At 40.6% G+C, this 14,305-nt stretch overlaps 1 protein-coding gene across 16 annotated transcripts in view; it reads right to left on the reverse strand.

Annotated features, from left to right (window-relative positions):
* LOC131471230 (uncharacterized) overlaps positions 1 to 14,305 on the reverse strand; it is a 35,093-nt gene that overhangs the window by 19,862 nt on the left and 926 nt on the right. For 5 of the 16 annotated variants that reach the window (XM_058647665.1, XM_058647655.1, XM_058647662.1 and 2 more), the window contains exons 1-5: positions 9,057 to 9,303; positions 1,391 to 2,703; positions 780 to 1,052; positions 549 to 653; positions 328 to 446 (exon numbers count right to left, since the gene is read on the reverse strand). In XM_058647665.1, coding sequence (XP_058503648.1) covers positions 328 to 446; positions 549 to 653; positions 780 to 1,052; positions 1,391 to 2,703; position 9,057 — 1,811 coding nt within the window. In that variant the 5' untranslated portion in view covers positions 9,058 to 9,303. Of the gene's footprint in view, positions 1 to 327; positions 447 to 548; positions 654 to 779; positions 1,053 to 1,390; positions 2,704 to 9,035; positions 9,304 to 10,721; positions 10,937 to 13,390; positions 13,414 to 14,305 lie in introns of those variants that run through there. The other 11 variants (XM_058647663.1, XM_058647664.1, XM_058647660.1 and 8 more) reach the window with 9 other exon arrangements.

A 14,305-nucleotide genomic window follows, 5' to 3' on the forward strand; every position in this document is an offset into this window, starting at 1 on the left:
GCTAAAAGAGTTCTGCATTACAACTTGACAGGACAATTACTTGAAAATGTAGGATGATGCACCTCTGTTTTTCCTGCATCTGTGTTTGAAAGCCACATCACAAATGTGGGTATGCCACACAGGTTGGTTGCATCTCAACACACAAATCCTATTTGATCCCTTGTAATACCAGCGTGGACAGACTAAATTGAGATGAAAATCACAGAGTTCCCCGAGGTCTGAACAGTGCCTGACAGACTTACGAGTAGTACCCATCTTCTCATTCATCTCCTAAATAGACACAAATTCACACAAAAAAGATATTCCTTTAAATATAGACTCACTCACCTGGTAAGGTCTTCCGTAAGCTGTGCTGGATCAGGAGGGTAGAACTTCACACTGAATGTGAACTCATACACAGCACCTGGTACATGTTTTCGGATCTCTTTTGTGGGTTCCAACCATGTCTGCAGAAAATCAAGGACCAGAATAAACCCACTGCTCACAACCAGTTTCTGATCAGTATCTGTGCAACAGACAACTACAAGAGAGACAAAAACACAGCATACCTTACTGGTTGGTGTTTCCCAGTTAGCCAGGCCAAAGTAGTCTTTCTCCACCAGGTTGATGTGGTCACACACCTTTGTCAAAAGTTCCTGACCTTTAGCATGTTTCTAAACAATAGAGAGACACAGGCAGACACACAGAGGGAGTAAGATAATCTTTAGTCATTCCAACATTTAAAGAGAGCCATTACCCACAGAGACACTTGAGAACATATTACAAGTAAGGTCTCTTACATCAAGCTCACACTCAAACTGAGTGTCGTCCAGTAAGGTGACTTTGCACTGCATGGTTTTCTGGCGTTTGGAGACTTTAGCCTCTTCTCTCTTCTTCTCCGTTTTCTTTTCTTTCAGTGGTTCCTCCTTCTCCTTCCTTTCCTCTCCCTTATCTTCCTTCTCCTGCACTGCTGGTTCTTCCTCCTTTTCTTCTGCGTTGTCCTCCTTCACTTCTTCCACGACTTCGGGTTCCTCCTTTATCACAGCCTTTTCCTTTTGTTCCTCTTGAACTGGCTGATAACACAGGTCAACACAGGATAAATGCAGATGAAAATGAGCTATTTAATAACACTAATGACAGCACTGTAATGAAAAACAACAATGTGCATATACAGCACCATACTGCCGTTGATGTGAACTCCAAGCAGTTCAAAGCAGCATGAATCAGTTTAGACCAAGCTGCACAACCAAGCACTTTTTAAGAAAATGTGTGTTCGTCTAATGCTATCAAATCGGCAGTATGTGTAAAGAAAGCTCTGTTTCTCCAGTGTATCTTTAGAAAACACATAATCATATTCTCCAGGTTCTCGATCTCTTCAGTGAAGAGTCAAATCTGTCTGAGTCACACTCACCTGTGTCTCTGCGCTGCTTATCGAGTGCTGATCGGGAGCCTGTTCAATATCCGGCTCCGTTTTGAGCTCAGGTTCTGGAGCAGCAATTGGGGCCTTCACCTGTTCCTCACTTGGTTCTTTCCCCTCCTTCTTTCCTTTGTTCTTCCCCTTCTCTTTTTTCTTCCCCTTTTCTTCTTGTTTCGTTGGCTTTTCCTCCTCCCTTTCCTCCCTTTCCTCTTTTTCTTCCTCCTCCTCTTTCTCCTCTTTTTTCTTTGCCTCTTCTGTCACCTTCTCCTCATCTTCCCTTTTTGATTCCTCTTTTGGTTTCTCCTCTTCCTTTTTCTTTGTCTTCTCCTCCTTCACTTTTTCCTCCTCTTTCTTTTTGGCTTTTTCCTCCTCCTTCTTCTTTGCCTTTTCAGCCTCTCTCGCCTTTTCTTCTTCTTTCTTCTTTCCTTTCTCTTCCTCTCTCTTCTTTGCCCTTTCTTCCTCTTCGGCTTTCCGCTTGGCTTTTCCCTCTTCCTTCTTCTTTACCTTTTCTTCCTTTTCTTTTTTCTTTGTCACCTTCTTGTCAATTCTTTCCTCCTCTTTCTTTCCGACAGCTGCCTCCTTTTCTTTACCCTCACCAGTCTGCTTCTTTTCTTCTTTAGTTTCAGATTTCCCCTCACTTTTCTCGGGGCTGTTCTGTGTTTTCTCCTTTGTCTGCTCCTCTTTTTTCACGTGTTTTTCTTCATTTGTTACCTCATCATTTTTTACTTTCTCCTCATTCTTTTCCTCCACTTTCTTCTTGGCCTCTTTCTTTTTCTTTTTACTGCCCTTCTTCTCAACTTTTTCCACCTCCTTTTTCTCCTCTTTTTGTTCCTTTTCCTCCTTCTTATTCACTTCTTTCACCTCAGGCTTTTCCTCCTCTGCTTTAGCCTCCTTCTCTTCACTTTTCACCTCTTCCACCTTCTCCTCCTTTTCCGTGTCAGCTTTTTCCTCTTTATCAGTCTTTTCCTCCTTAGATTTCTCTGCCTCAAACCCTTCTCCCTCGGAGCACTGTGAGCGCCGTTTGAGGATAGACGAGAAGAGGCGAGACAGGCCTTTTCCAGCAGAGGTCCGGGTACGAGGCTTCAGCTGTTCTTCCTCAGGGGACGTGGCGCTGTCAGCAGGCCCAGGCTCAGAGCCCTGCTCTTGGGCCTTCTTGCTGCTCGATTGCTCCTCCTCTGGTTCGGAAGCTGCTGCCTCTGGCTTCTGCTTGTTCTCTGGTTCAGGTTCTGGCTCTGTTCCACTGGCCTTCTGCTTGCCCTCAGTGTCTGCCTCACTCACTGCACTTGCCTCTGTTGTCATGGTAGCCACTAGGAAGGAGACAAGAAACGAGTCAGAGGTAGAGAAAGGTCACGGTGCTGGACAGAGTGTGATGCTGCACAGCGCGGCTATACTTAGAACACAACAAACAAGATTAGGAGCAGTGGACTATTAGCCTCTGTGTAGAAAACGTTACGTTTCACTTTGCTGTGAATGGTGAAAAAATGCAACCATCAAATCAATACTTTAAAAATGAAATGAAAAGTAAAAATGTTCATTTGACTCTGATAAACAACTTCAATAGAAACAATAATGAAGCGCTTAAGTACGGTTTATTTAACTGAATTTGACATTTGAGAACTTGAATAATTTTTCATCTTCGTATATCTGAATGTATTAATTAAGAGAATCAGCAGATTAATACAGAACATTTGTTAGAACAGGCAACAATCTGATACTACAAAAAACTACACTTATTTTGATTGTTTTTCTCAATAAATTGCAAGGATGCCCTAAAACTGTGGTCATTAATCATGCAAATAGGGTAATCTGCATGCATGCCTCATTATTCCCACTCAATATTATAATTTCAGCTAAGACCTCAATCGAGAGCAATTTATCATTTGAAATGTATATAAGTAATTCATTCACATTTCTGCTTCATTGTGTTGTTTTGTGCTGTAAAACATGAAGCATCACATATTATATCCTAACACAAGCACACATACACAAACCTCACTTCATCAAACAATAGCCTGTCTGTGTTGATGAGTGTCTGCGTCGACATGGAAATCTGAGGGCAGGCACACAACACTGCCCACCACAGACTCATTAAATCTCAGTGACACAAAGGAGGCATTTTGCTCTGGAGCTGCCCATTAGCATCGCCCGGGTCATCCATACCAAATAAGCATGCCTGCCTCATTATCTCGCACATACCCATCAACTTGGGCATCTACATACACACACACACACACACACCTCAGTGACAGGATGATGTACAGCATAAATTCACCCAAAATTTGTCAACGAAATGGCATTTGAGAGGCAGCCATTTCATTAAAACTGAGACAATGAAATAAAAATGAAGGAGTGGGCTGTGCTCCAATAACAATAGAGGGCCTCTAAAATGTATGCACCGATGCAATTTAGAAGCTTAAGTCATCCATAATTGGCCTGATCATTCAAAAACAGAAATTCCTATTTTGTACTTCTTCTTAACACATTTGCGAAACAATAAATGATATATAAAGTTAACCACGGCAGAAATATCTAAGATCAGCATATTGACATTTCATTGAAAATGTTTGTTAGGTTTGTGCTTCATGAATGAATGAAAATCAACCAATACGTCATTGGATTTTCTTCATTTCATGTCATTATCAATTCAAAAAAAATATTTTACATGAGTGCACTAATACTTGCAATGCTCTAAATGACATACTATTCAGTGATGTGATTCAAAGTCAGTGTCCAAGGAATGACTTTACAACTTAGAGTCAGTAGTGTGGCGGCAATCCGATATACATTTAGAAACTTGCAACCAGCCGTTTAAATCACACCCAAGTCTGAAATACACTGCAGGTGTTATGCAATCACACAAATGCACACACCTCTTTTAAGTGAGATCAGTTGCTGTGGCTACCATCACCGTCAGTCCTTTAACTTTAATGAGGAAAGACGTTTGTGACTAATGTGGCTGTGCTTTCCTCTTCCATCTGTAGTTCAAGCCCCACCCTGCCTTGTGTGGAGTGTGGGGGGAGGGGGAGAGCAAGACAGGAGGGCAGGCCAATCTTCCAGATGTACAGGGCCGCCCAAAGGGGCGCAGTTGGCCTCGCCCTCTATACCATGCACTTCCCAGTGGCAGTACAGGACAGCAGGAGGAGGAGGAGGAGGAGGAGCAGGGGTAAGCACACACATCAAATCCTCTTTCACCCTCCCATTGTTTGTGTCCAGTGACCAATAACTGTGGTGCACATTATTACTAATCCAGCCTACCCTTCCCCCCAGAAGACCCCCCCCCCCATCACCTACCCACCCCCGACAGGCCTATTCCCTAGGTCACAACACACACTGGTATGCACCAATGCTCCCTAGCTCCTCTGGGTCTTTTAATGCTCTGTCATCTCAATTCTGATTGTCAGGAAACAGACATGCTTCTAATGGAACAGCTGAGCTTGTGTCTGCTGCCTCCTCCATTTTGTGTTTGCCATCTAACATCTCTGCTATCAGCCAGCTGAGCAACACTAACCTGTCTCATGACTGATTGAGATAGTGTCGGCCACCATACCACCAGGATCTCTCAATATAGCATCACTCTCTCAGAGAACCACATTTCTTCTTCTGTGTGGAGATAATTAGATGAAATATTGCTGTACAGTAAAAAAAAAACCTTCTATACTACATAATTAGTGTGTCTAATGAGCTAAATTATAGATGAAGTAGGCCACCCTCTAGCAAGAGCGAGCTCACAAAGAGCTGCTGGATCAGGTGCAAACACCACGGCTGGAGTTAAATCAGGGTCTGATTTAAAGTTAATATGACCTTTGATTAAAGTAAATATTCCCTCAGGAAGATCATTTGAAATCTTTACAGCTTTGATGTGACTCATTGAATTTCACTTGGGGAAAAAAAGAATGAGACCTTTTAATTTTCTCATGGAGAGGAGTGTGTGTTGGGGGAAAATTTAAGGGTGCATTCACACCAGCCCTTTTAAAAAAATGTTTTTATTAGATTTTTGATTTAAATACTCAAACACTTAGAAATTCAATTTAAATTGTATTATTTTATTTTTTTAAAATTTAATTAAAGTAAATTAATAATAAAATTCCCACCAGCCCTTCTTAATCAAACCCTAGTTTGTTTGATGGAAAGTTTGGTTTGTTTGGGGAGGCGTATTACAATGCAGGGAATTTTGGGTAAACACAATACAGTGTGTTGGAGCATATATATGTGTAGTATGATCACAAAAAACAAAATAAAAAAAACAAGACCGATGGATTTGATGCAGCTCCATGTTTTGCTCAACAGAAGTTAACCTGCATTAACCAACAGATGAATGACTTTTCTTGTTCTTCGTTTGTCTCGTCTTCTCCTTCAGTAATACTTGATGCAGCGCCGCCTCAGGCAAGGAGGGGAATACTCTATTCAAAATGTTTGCTTCATTTCAATAAAGTGCAGTGTGAAAGCAATCTCAGACCGGCTGAATGTTGCAACCCCCAATTCAACAGAGTCCCCAACCATACCTAGTCTAGTGGACTATTAGGTGTGAAAACGACCTAAATCTTCCTTTTCTTAAGTTTAAGGAACACCATCAGTGTGAGCTGCAATTTATTAACGACTCCTGTTTAAATTATGTAAAAAGTGTTGAATTGGTGCTGATTCCAAATGCCATGTCTCACTCAAAACCCCTATTAAAGTTAAATGTCACTTTCAGGAGTTGGAATACATACCAAAAACTTCATATTATCTGTCAGTGATGCTGCTACAGCGGGTTTGTTATTGAGTCAGTGTCTGTGTGTGTGTGTGTGTGTGTGTGTGTGTGTGTGATGAAAGAAGCTGAATGGAGCAGATTATGGAGACGAGGAAGAGGAGGTATTTTATATAAATAGCTACATGTGCTGATGATGCAGGGACTCATTAGTTAGCCTTTAGAAACAAGCTCATATCTATTTCTGTTCTCAACATGCATATGCATATATGCATATGCACATGTGCATGCATGTGCACATAGCCATTAACACAAGGTGGCAAATTTACAGTCTTAAGAAAGCAGAGGAAGATTTCACTTGTTTTGTGTGAATTCTGGCATGACACAACTGACAACACCCAAAACTTCTAAAAATAACCTCACCTTGTAGAAATAAGTGGAGATAAAGGAAGCGTGTTTCCTGGGTACTGGAGAGAAGGCTTAAGGAATTAGAAGGAGTTTAGAGTTAATCAGCCCCCGAGTGACCAAGTAAGATTATCTCCATGTATCTACGCGCCAACAGTATCTATCTCTCTGCCTTCCCCATTTTGGTTCCGTCTTTCCATTTCTGACTCTCTAAGTGTGTGTGGATCTGTGTGTGTGTGTGTGCAGGGGAGAGAGAGGGAAGAGCTGGCAGAAGGATAGTGGCGATCAGCAGTGCTGATTCATGGTTTCCTGTTGGGCTCTGCCTACCTGGCAGCACAAATTAAGTGATGATGGCCAACGTATCGGCCCTCTGAGCGCATGGTGGCTTGCATTAACCTTTATAAGTAAACACAGACAGCCATGCCAATGTACACACTAACATGAACTCACACACGCACGTACGTCTGCCCAGCAACATCTCAAACATGTGCACACTATACTTCTAAAATCCACAGCAAGCATTCCTGAAAATCAGGAAACACAACTGGTGTGAATTTTAAAAAGTGATCCAACTTTGGATAAAAGACTACAGGACTGATTTCATGACATCTCTATTGTGTGAACTGGGGGGGGACTGCAAAGGTTTATTTGAGGGTAGCTCACAGAGTAAGCCTAAACCAAACTCAATCCTAAACTAATCAATACACACAGATGGTCTGTGAGCCTGGTGCTGTAACATGAACCAACATGGGAAAAGAATGAAGTAGCCTGATTGATTTACTGTGGTCACCCTGAAAGCATCTCTGAATCCATTTGAACCATTACCTCAGCCACGGCACATTGGAAGGAACAGTATATCTGTGGACCACTGCACATTATGAAAGAAGTACTTCTTTCACAAAATCTGAAGGAGGATTCCATCTTCTATGCAAAATACAAATGTAACTTATACATATAGAAACAGTACGCATCTTACAATATACATAGTTAAAGTTAGAAGTTACTGTTTTGAAAGTAATGTGTGGTAATGATCCATTAAGTTTTCAATATATTGCAATTAATACTGAACTGAAAGAACTGAACTGAAAACATACATTGCAAATCAAAATGGAATTGCAACATCTGTCAGGAAACTTAGATATTTTCCCTCAATTGTGTGGCCGTAAAAAACGTTAGAGTCAAATCCAAAGACTAACTGTACATAGGAATCAGTTGTGGAGTCTGTTACCTACTTAATTCTCACACATCAGAGCAGTTAGTAGTCTAAGTGCATGAATGCATAACTCCCAAAAGAGGATTAACACCAGCAGGCTCTTCTGGGACCTCAGTGACCTCACTCTCACACAGAAGAGCCAAAAACAAGCTCAGCTTCACTTCACTGCACCTCTGAGTTCACATCAATGCTGATTCAGCAGCAGTGGAGATGACACAAAGCACATGCACATGTACATGTAGTCTCTTTGCCATTTTATAACCTCTCTGTTTACTTCGGTTGCTTATATGAGCACTTGCCAGCCCCGAGTGCATTAACGCTGCCTCTCCCGCTCTCTCGCTCTCATCCTTCCTACGTCATATCTGCAGCGCTTCATGAAAGATTATCTGACTATATATATCCAGCAGTATCATCAATGGAGATGAGGCTTATTGGATGAGTTTCTCGTGGAGGCATGTGCTTGCACAGAGGCAGACACACGTCCACATACATCGCCCTCCAGCTAAAAGATGGATATTTTTAACCCGCTTCATGCTCCACTTTGGCTTAAAAGCAAGTCATGTCAAGCAGAAAATAGAAGAAAAAAAGAAAAGCAGAGCCTTTTCTGAAACAGCATGAACATCTCAGCAGTCACATTCTTGAAAACAGTCATAACAAACCTCACAGGGAGGAGACGAATAACATGATAACACGTGTAGTCATATTTTAGGGTACAACATGTGCCACTTTTTTTGGTTATTTTTTTGTTTTTTAAATGTCCTGAAGCTCTTATACTGTTCTTCGTTTGGAGATAAGCTGATACAGTGAAGCAATGATGCTGAAAATGTGTATTCATCAGCATCTTTGGAATTACATGCCTAAAAACAACAACAATAATAATAATAATAATAAAAAACACTAACTAATTACAAACGCATCATGGACAAAAACATGCAATTTGTGAGAGTTTTTCTAATATTTCAAAGTTGAATATATGATAACTTGCCTTTAACTTATATTAATTTCCTCTAATATAAGGTAAGGTGAACACATCACTGCCTCGGTGAACAGGAACCACTTTAATTCATATACGGACGCTGTTTACTGCTACTATTCTAACAACAATAAGTACACGCTTTGAGATTTAATTAACCTTTACATTTGCGCACAGATAACGCCTTTATTTTATCTCTCTCTTTTTTCAATTCTTATCAAACTGCCGAACAGTGGTGGGCTGCGTCGGGCCAACGTGCCAGGGTATTTAAACAATCTGTGTACGAAAATGGCGCCGAATGTTCAACAAAAACAAACAAACACTAACTCACCAACCAGCGCGAGGGAGGGGGAGCACAAACCTTGAAATTCATCTTACCTACTCTAGGATTAGCATCAGTGGGGAAGCAAACGGCAGGAAATCCGACAAAATCCTATATATTTATTTATATATTATATTCCGCACGTTCAGAGCAGAGACAATGTAGCGGAGCCACACATGCTTTGTTGTGCCGACGGTGTCCGATGCTCGTAAAGGGGCGGAGCCACGCACTCGGGGTCGGACTGGAGTTGACCAACTGAGAAACAAGCAGAGGGCCAGAGCCTTCATCACCACCACCGCGTGTCCACAAGACGACGCCGAGTGTTCCTGCCTACAAGAGTAAACCCAACTGTCTTAAATCTGCACCATGACACTATACATCCTCCTCCTGCTGCTCTGTTCAAGAAAGGAAGGAGCACTGAGAAAGAGCTCTATTTAAACATTAAAAGAAATGACATATAATGGGGAATAAATAAAGCACAGAGAGTGCACTCCCCTATCTCCAAAGGTTAAAATTAGAGATAAATCCTGCATCCCTATCTGGATTAACACCAAAATCTCATAATTTCTTCCCAAAAGTGCTGAGAGTAAAACAAAAACAAAAAAAAACAGGCGACACATTTGCAGAATAACATGCGTGAAGTTAAGTTGGGGTTAATTTATTAACCATATCTGTTGGTTTTTTACCCTTTTTTTATAGTTTTACTGTATGACTTGTTTATTTGTGTTGTTTTAGTTTTGCTTCAGTATTGTATTGTATGTTGTATTGTTTGTTCTTAGGTCTATACTATAAATATTGTGGTTTTACATTTTAATTGTTTTATTTATCTCTGATGTGCAGCACTTTGCTTCCGCTGTTGTTGTTTTCAAAGTGCTTTATAAATAAAGTTGGATTGAAATCAAAGTAATAGGAGGTGTTACAGGAACGTAAGATAAACTAGTCAGGAAGTGTATATGCATACATGCATGGTTTGTCTTCTTTAAAAAGTGGGTCCCCCATAAAAGTTTTGTTTTTGCAGGTTTCTGTTTTTCCTCCATTTGATGACGTGCTCGGAAGCTATTGCTAGTTATAAAGCTTATGGCAGACTAATGAGCCGATTGCTTTTAATACCAGCACATATTTGCATGATCATATTATTTGCATTAAGTATTCTCTTTTAATTCAGAAGTTTTCACCGTGTTAGAAACGACAACGTCCAGCATGCATGGAGGAAGGAGAGGGAGTGCAATCATTAACATAGTACAATGTCCACAGGGAGGAGGGAGGGAGGCCAGAGTAAATATTCCTGTGAGTCCTACTCTTCTTCAAGCACCAACATTCACGTGCACAGTATGAGGGTGTCGAGAGTTAAGAGAGAGAGAGAAAAGGCTCAAGAAGAATCAGCTGACGGTATGTCCCAGAAAAGTAACAGCTTATCGAATATTGGATAAAAAAATAAAATAAAAAAACATAGCACGGACATGTGCGTCTAATCACATACACATACATAGACACGAGCTGCCTTAATGGACCCCGGCGTGGTCTCCACCCATCTGCCTGACCCCATTAGTGCTCACAGGGAGAAGGGGGAAGTACGGGGGGTTCATTATTCTCTCACACATGGGGTAAGGCACCATCACCTTTGTCTCACAGACACAAGTTTGTGTGGCACGCACACTGGTGTCATGTGTCTCTTCTGGACATATGATCTGCTATTCATTCATTTAAAAAAAACAAAAGTCTTACCAGTTTAAAGGTTACTCCCCGAATCCGATGATTTAATTTGTTTGTTTTTTTTAAAAAAGAAAGAAAGTCCAAAGCAGTCAACAAGAAAAACGAGAGATGCCGAATGATAGGAAAGGACAGCGAAACACGTGAACGGTCGCTAGTGGCATTTTTTTTTCTTCAGACTGTGGTCAAAGTGCGGTGAATAAGCAGCAGCACCACAGAGCTTTCAGACCAGTGGTGTTAAACATTTACTAAAAAGTAAAATGCAGAGGGGGAAACAGGAAGAGTCCCACTTCTGGATGGGCATTCGTTTGTGCTGTTGCCGTTTCCCTTTTGCCTTTAGTTTCACAGGGAATGAGTGGGATAGGAGAGACAGAGGAAGAGCAAGGGAGACAAACAAAGACTATGTGGTAGTACTTTGCCTCCAGTTGCTTAGGAACCCCTGCCCTGCCCTGTGCCTACTACTGCAAGGAGCAGGTGTTGAGCTGGACCCAGGAGAGGGGAGGGGAGCAGAAGAGAAGCAGCACTCAGAGAGCCACAGTCACTCCCTGGAGACAACGACAGACTGGAACCACAGACTCAGAGACAACTCACTCACACGGTAAACACTGACACCCACTTTGTGCTTCCCCAGTCACTCTCGCACAACCATGCACACACTGCAGGGCTTTGCTCCTGCTGAGTGCACTGGGTTCTGTTAGTCCAGAACATCTTCATGACTGTGATTACATCACGTCCCATACCACTACATCTGGGTACGGATGCAGTGTCTTGTGTAGTAACACATGTGCAGCTTCAAAACTGTGCTTTAAATTTGGATTTTGAGTGCATGTGATGGTGTGCATAGTTGCATGCATGCGTTTTATTTGTGCTCAGGATCTGAGCTCTCAAGAGCACTATAAGAAAAGATGGTCCCAGGGCATCAATATTCATGGTGCGCCATTATGTTATGAAGAATTGATGAACCAGGAATGTTCCAGTGTTTCTGCCCCTTTCTGCCAGTACACGGTGCCTCTGATATTTTTGTTTGCATTCTCTCAAAACCTAAAGACTTTAAATGATACAACATGTTGTTTCTTCTATAGACCGTGTATACAAATTGACATTAGTCTAACAGTTTTAAAAGTGATGCAAAGAGGACTCAGTTTGAATTAGGGCTGAACAATTAATCAAAACAGCCTAGTGCAGTTGTCAAAATATCATTTTAGATTAATTATTGTCTTAACCTATACACATCTTATTCTACAGGCTGAACTTCCATCTTTGTTTCTCACAGATCTGCACACATATCAGACAGTAATCACTTAAAATGTCTTTTTTTAATGAAAACAAGAATAATCATGTAAAAATTATCATTCTCTCTGATATCATGAATCATATCGCAATTGCAGACATTTATTCAGGGTCGTTCAGCCCTAATTTAAATGGAAGTCTGTCGGAAAATGATTTATAACATTTAGTTCATGGTCTTGATCGCTAGAATCAGCTCTTCTTCAAAAGAACACGGTGTCAATTTAGTACATGACAAAAACAGATGATGAACACGGCACGAGTTGACACCAATGCGATTGACAGCCAGTATCATAATATGTGAACATTCAAACACTGACATGGCAGTGGTCTAATTTCATATCTCTCTCTTTACATACAGCCTATGTTATTTTCCTGTGCTATCTATCAAAACAGGACAGGTTGTTGCATCCACAGTTAATGCAAAGTGAAGGTACGGACTGAAAATGCACACAGTTGCACATCATGTGTGATTTCAAAAAAGACACTGCTCCATGCCCTCGGCTTCACAGCACACTGAACAAATTGTAGCGTTCATTCTAGGCCACCGAAGAGCATGCTATATTGTGTTTGATTAACTAGTGGAGATGGCCAGATTGCCTTAGTTTACACTGCCACCTGGTGGAGAAATTGGTAAATGAATTCACCTTGGACAGTGTATCGCTCTTTAAAAAAAAAAATCAATGCACTACAATCACACTTCTAATTTAATCCTGGTTGACACGCATTCAAAAACACAATTCAAGTGGAACAATTTAACTACACAAAAAAGAAGAAATATGGTGGTGAAAGTACAAAACCTTAGTCCACACAGAAAAGGAATCCCCACCAATCTTAGTCTAAGTTTAACACCAAGCCGGTATGCATGCAGGGAACATGTGTTCATGAGAGATAAAGACGTGTTTGCGACCAGATGCCTGAGTATGACATGGTCACAACCCCTCCCAAAACTAATCTGACGTGGAGGCCGTCAACAAAAAAAATGTGCGACACAAATTCAGCTGCACACTCTCTCGCTCAGCAGCCTGTCTGCGTCTCTTTCATTCCCTGAACATTATAATCCCACCAATCTATGACGACAACCAAATTATACAACAGAATACGACACACTCGTTTGGTTCAGTTAAATGAAACAGACATTAAACAGAAATAACCAATAAATGATATCAATTAGTCTCTGTATTAACTTAAACCAAAGACACGTTTCAAAAATCGAAAATTGAACTCTATGAACTCATATTGTTGTAGTTTTGATAAAGTAACGGTTTCTCTGTATGTGCCGTATACAAATGCAAGTGCAAAACACTGACTGTATGCAAAGGTTCAGTGGGATCATTGTAACCACAGAGCAAAGGGCTTTTGTACACATGCAGCTCAAAAGATATGTTGATACTCACATAATGTCCACGTAGAAGTCCATGTAGGAGATCCAGGCAGCGTGACCAGGTCACAGGGAGAGAGAGAGAGAGAGAGCCAGTCAGTGCAATCAAATATTACCAGAGGTGGAAAGTGATGAATTACATTTACTCACGTTCCTGTAACTAACAAGGTTTTTTGTGTACTGTATTTTTTTAAATTTGTACTTGTACTTTGCTACTTTTTAAAACACATCCATTACTGAGTAAAACAATGTTGGTCTGAATTTTAAAAAAAAGGACAGAACTAATTAAGGTCCCTGAGTGAGTGAGAAAGTTAAAGCATTTGTGACATTTGACCCACTTTGACTGATACATTATTTGTTTTCATATTTTATTTGAAAGTTTTGCCAAAGAATTAATGTGAGATTTGTGTCCCCTTGTCCCTTTTGTATGACACAAGAAAGAACCCCAACCTGGTTAAAAAAAAAAAAGAAGTAAACTTTTAACTTTTCTACTTTAACTTACAGTACATGTTTAGACCAGTACTTTTACTTGTACTTAAGTAAAATGTTATCTAAACAGTGGTACTTTTACTCGTAGAGTAGAATATAATATTTCAGTACTCTTTCCACCTCTGTCTGCAACATAACAGAGTTTAATCACACATATGGCAGTACACAGACTCAAAGACGTATTTATTTATTTATTATTAAACCCAAAAGCCAAGTCATTCTGTATGAGATAACTGAGATAACTGCGTAGGATGGGCTTATGATTAAGTGATTGATTATTTGTTCATTATTGTGTAAGGCATAGTAAATACACCGTGCCCAGACAGACTTAAAAGACACTATTATTTAGAAATACAAAACCAGTGAGCCAGAGAAAAACACGGACGCCAGTGTCATTCTCATAATTCCTGATTGGAAATGTCAAAGAGAAAAATTCACTTTT

The sequence above is a fragment of the Solea solea genome, chromosome 13, assembly GCF_958295425.1.
Source record: "Solea solea chromosome 13, fSolSol10.1, whole genome shotgun sequence".
In the NCBI taxonomy this organism is placed as follows: Eukaryota; Metazoa; Chordata; class Actinopteri; order Pleuronectiformes; family Soleidae; genus Solea; species Solea solea.